Below are 4,466 nucleotides of genomic sequence, written 5' to 3'. Positions count from 1 at the left end.
TTGGTTTGGTTTGGTTTGGGTTGTGGTTCCTTCTCTCTCTCTCCCCATTCACAATCTTGGAGCCCAAGGTAATTTTCTCTTCCTGACTATTGGCTTTGGTATTTATTTTTGAAGAGAAAAAAATTTAACTGAAATAACTATTTTGGTTATTTTGCAGTTCGATATGAAATTGATAATGACTTAATGGAATTCAACATTTTAAAAAACAGCTTTAAAGCTGACAAAGAGTTAAAGCGAAAGGAGATCAGAAATGGATTCCTCAAACTGCGCAGCATTCTTCAGGAGAAAGAGAAAATCATCATGGAACAGATAGAAAATCTGGAAGTGTCCAGGCAGAAAGAGATTGAGAAATATGTGTATGTCACAACCATGAAAGTGAACGAAATGGACGGCCTCATTGCCTACTCTAAGGAGGCGTTGAAGGAGACAAGCCAAGTGGCATTCTTGCAGTCTGCCAAGATCCTGGTGGACCAGATTGAAGACGGCATCCAGAGCACCTACAGGCCTGACCCCCAGCTGCGGCTGCACTCCTTGCACTGCCTGCCCTTGGACTTTGTGGAGCTCTCCAGTGCCATCCATGAGCTCTTCCCCTCAGGACCCAAGAAGGTGTGCTCCTCAGGGGACTCCCTGCACATCCCCTACCCTGTGCATTCAGAAATGATGATTACTAGGAAGGTTACTTTCAGCACCCACAGTTTAGCCAACCAGCAGATATACCAGCGGAGCTCCTCCTTAATATCCCTCAACAACTTCTGCGAGAAGAACAAGGGTGGTCTGGAGGCTTATGGGCGAGCCCAGTCCTCTGCCCCTGCTAAACCTGTAGATGGCCTGTATACCTACTGGAGTGCAGCCCCAGAAAGCCAGCCCGTGCAGAACAGCAGCAGCGTCCACAACTGGTACTCATTCAACGATGGCTCTACGAAGACCCCAGGCCCACTTGTTATCTACCAGACTTTGGTATATCCAAGAGCAGCCAAGGTAAAAAAAGGTATTGTGGGGTGCGATACAAGCGGGTGCTTGGGAAATGTTGTACTTGCTTCTTCCAACCTTGAGGTTTGATTCTTCACATCTGCTCCCCCGTAGTCAATTCATTCAAAATTCATTCATAAATTCCTGAAATCTTAAGTAGACCAAGATCGAGTTAAACTAAGCAGTCCATTTATTTAACTAAGAATCAGAAGTACATCTGAAAGCCCAACCTTGCCCAAAAGGCAACAAGAAGCTTTTGTTTCTAAAAGGAAGCCAGTTTGGGAAGTCAAAGTAACTTGAAAGGACTACTTAGAGAGTACAACATCTCCCAAAGTAAAGCCTGTAATTGTAGAGAGAGCCCCAAAATTGGAATGAGAAATGCAGGTTTCATCATCTATGAACTAAGTTATTACATTTCCTAAAGAAAATATCCAGACTCTGCATGGGTTGGAATGTTTGGAAGGATAGTCCACAGTGGAATTCTACCTCTTATCTTTTTTATCTTTCAATCTGAGATCCAAGGTCTCAATGATTATTATTACAGGACAGAAGTATGCCAGGACAGTTAGCTAGTTATAGCTGAAGGACATATTTAGAAGAGAAGAGAGATTATATGGAGGTAGGCTGAACTCAATTGCTTGTAGATCTCTGTGACTGCCATCTCATTGGCCTCTGTTGGCCTAACATGGACAAATGGCCTTTCCTTTCATGTGACTTTTCACATCATAAATTGCACTATTTACAGAATACCCTATTAAAATTTAGAGAGGAAAAGAGATTAACCTGATGGCCATAGAGGGTTACACATTGAGCTGATAATCTCAAGGTCAGCAGTTCAATGCCAACAACTACTCTGCTAGAGAAAAATGAGGCTTTCTGCTCCCTTAAAGATTCACACCCTAAGAAACTCAAAGAAGCCTTTCTAATCTGTCCTATAAGGTGGCAGTGATTTGGAATCGACTTGGTGGGAATGAGTTTGGTTTTGAGTTTTGAGATATCTTATTAGAGCTCAACTTACTTTCTCTTGGGGTTTCCTACAGGGAGGCCTCCCAGGTCAGCCTGTGTGACAGGGCTTATTATTTGTTCGCATAATCTGAGAATACTCCCAAAGACTTTCAGGATCCTTGAAGTCTAACCCAGTGCTTCTCAAAGATTAATACATACCTGGGGATCTTGTTAAAAGACAGATTCTGTTTCAGTAGGTCTCAGTGGCACCTCACATTCTGAGTTTCTCATAAGCTTCCAGGTGTTGCTAATGCTGCCAACTCTACACATCACATTTTAATATCAAGGGAATAAAATCAAGAAAGTTAAGGACAGAGACAAAACTCACTTTTCCCTTCTCAGGTGACTTCACAGTCTCTGTTTTCAGGTCTGTAACTAGCACCAAGAACAGCCATACTTTGCATGGTACTATTAAAGCCTGTGCTATTAGAACACAACAACGCGTCCCTGCCCTTTACATAACACCAAGTGGCTCCACACTTCCAGATGGTGTTCTAGCAGTGTCTGCGGCATTGGGTCTCATCTCCATATCAAACCTTAGTAGGTTGGCAGGATCTTGCTCTGCAAAGAAATGACTGGTGATGTATGCCCTGCACTTGAGCTTGGGAACTAGGCACTTCATGCCACCTATGAGCTCACAATGGACCTATATGGAAAAATTCTGCCAGGTGCTTCTTGGCTGACAAGAGACGACACCTAAATCTACCACCAAACTGAGATTTTATGCCAAAATATGATTGATCTCTATTTTTAAATCTTGCAATTCATGCATGAATCATAGTGCTAAAATAATACAAAAAAATTAAGTCTTTGATTGCATCTCTCAGCAATTCAAAACCACAGGTGCTCTGTGGGAGAAATGTGAGGCTTTTTACTCCTGTAGTGCGTTACAGTCTCAGAAGCTCATGGGACCAACTCTAGCATGCCCTATGTATTGCTTTGAGTCAGCATCAATTCAATGGCAATGAATGAGTGAGTGAGCAAATTAGCACTCCTTTTTAGGATGCCTTATACAAAATTAATCTTATACTTTGTCAATATGCAATAAAAAGTTTCCAGATAGATTTTTTAAACTTTGTAATTTTATTTCTAGAAAAATTTCCCAAGGAAATGATTTAAAATTAAAGATTCATGCCCCAAAGTGTTAATTGTAGCATTACTTATTAGAGTAGAAAATTGGAAACAACCTAAATGTTCAACTATGGAAAGATTAAATCATTTATGTGGTAGTTATTAAAGATGGTACTTCATAATCTTTTACATGATACAGGGAAATATATACAATAGAATAAGAAAACATGGAAGAGACCAAAGGAAAACACGTATAATCTAAATGTTATGTATTTGTGTGCGTGTGTGTAGACAGATGGATGTTGTTGTTGTTCGATGATCAAGACAGCCCGAACTCACATGCAACAGAATGAAGCACTGGTTGGCCCTGCACCATCCTCACCTTCGTCACGTGAGAGTGTTCTTGCAGCCACTGTATCAGTGCGTTTTGTCAAGGGTTTCCCTTTGCTCACTCTCCTTCTACCAAGCATGAGATCCTTTTCCAGGCCCTCGTCTTTCTTCATAACATGTCCAAAGGCTGTGAGGTGAAGGCTCACACTCCTTGCTTTCAAGGAGCATTCAGGTTGTGCTTCTTTCAAGACAGACGTGTTTGTGTTTCTGGCGATCCATGGTACTTTTAGTATTCTTTACCAATGCCATAGTTCAAATGCACCAATTCCTATGTGGTCTTCCTTATTCGCTGCCAGCTTTTATAAGCATATGAAACAAATGAAAATACCATGGTTTGGGTTACATGCACCTTAGTACTCACAGCAATATATTTTCTCTTTAACACGTCACATAAGTCTTACGCCACAGATTTGCCTAGTGTATGTAAATTTCTCCTACTTTTGTGAGCATTGATTGTGAATCCAAGTGAAATGAAAGTCTTGACCACTGCAATCTTTCCCCTGGTTATCATGTTATCATGTCTGTCCATCCACTTGTGAGGATTAAAAACATTCTGCTTTCTTTACATTGAGTTGTGATTCACATTGAAGACTCTAGGCTTTGCTCATCATCAATGAGTGCTTACTGCTTCAAGTCTTCTTGGCTTTCAGCAAACAAGGTTGTATCATCTGCATATTGAAGCTTATTTATTAATGGCCTTTCTCCAATTCTCATGTCACATTACAGATAAACACATAGATATGTACATATACATATAGTACTAAATAGGGAAGAATAAAGACTTAAAAATTGAAAAGTAGAATTATAAGTGATAGTTATTTTTCCTTTATACTTTTCTGTATTTATCAACATTGGTGTTCTGTTTTAATAATGAAAAATTAATTTTTATAAAAATGATTTATAAATCCATAAAAAATGTTAAATGTACCAGAGAATCAGTGTGGGAATTGCACCGATCTGATCCCGCCACACTGAGGCAAGGCACTGGGGGAGTGCAGTGGAACAGCAAGGGAATGGAGCAGCAAGGTCCC

The 4,466-nt window shown here is 40.4% G+C and overlaps 1 protein-coding gene across 1 annotated transcript in view; it reads left to right on the top strand.

Annotated features, from left to right (window-relative positions):
* TRIM42 (tripartite motif containing 42) overlaps nt 1-4,466 on the top strand; it is a 28,054-nt gene that overhangs the window by 10,957 nt on the left and 12,631 nt on the right. The window contains exon 3 of the mRNA XM_004712082.2: nt 158-978. Coding sequence (XP_004712139.1) covers nt 158-978 — 821 coding nt within the window. The remainder of the gene's footprint in view (nt 1-157; nt 979-4,466) is intronic.

Source organism: Echinops telfairi, unplaced genomic scaffold (assembly GCF_000313985.2).
Source record: "Echinops telfairi isolate 266 unplaced genomic scaffold, ASM31398v2 ScPeMD7_16;HRSCAF=60, whole genome shotgun sequence".
NCBI classification, from domain to species: Eukaryota; Metazoa; Chordata; class Mammalia; order Afrosoricida; family Tenrecidae; genus Echinops; species Echinops telfairi.
The sequence above is the reverse complement of the archived record's forward strand: the minus strand, read 5'-3'. Positions and strand labels throughout refer to the sequence as shown.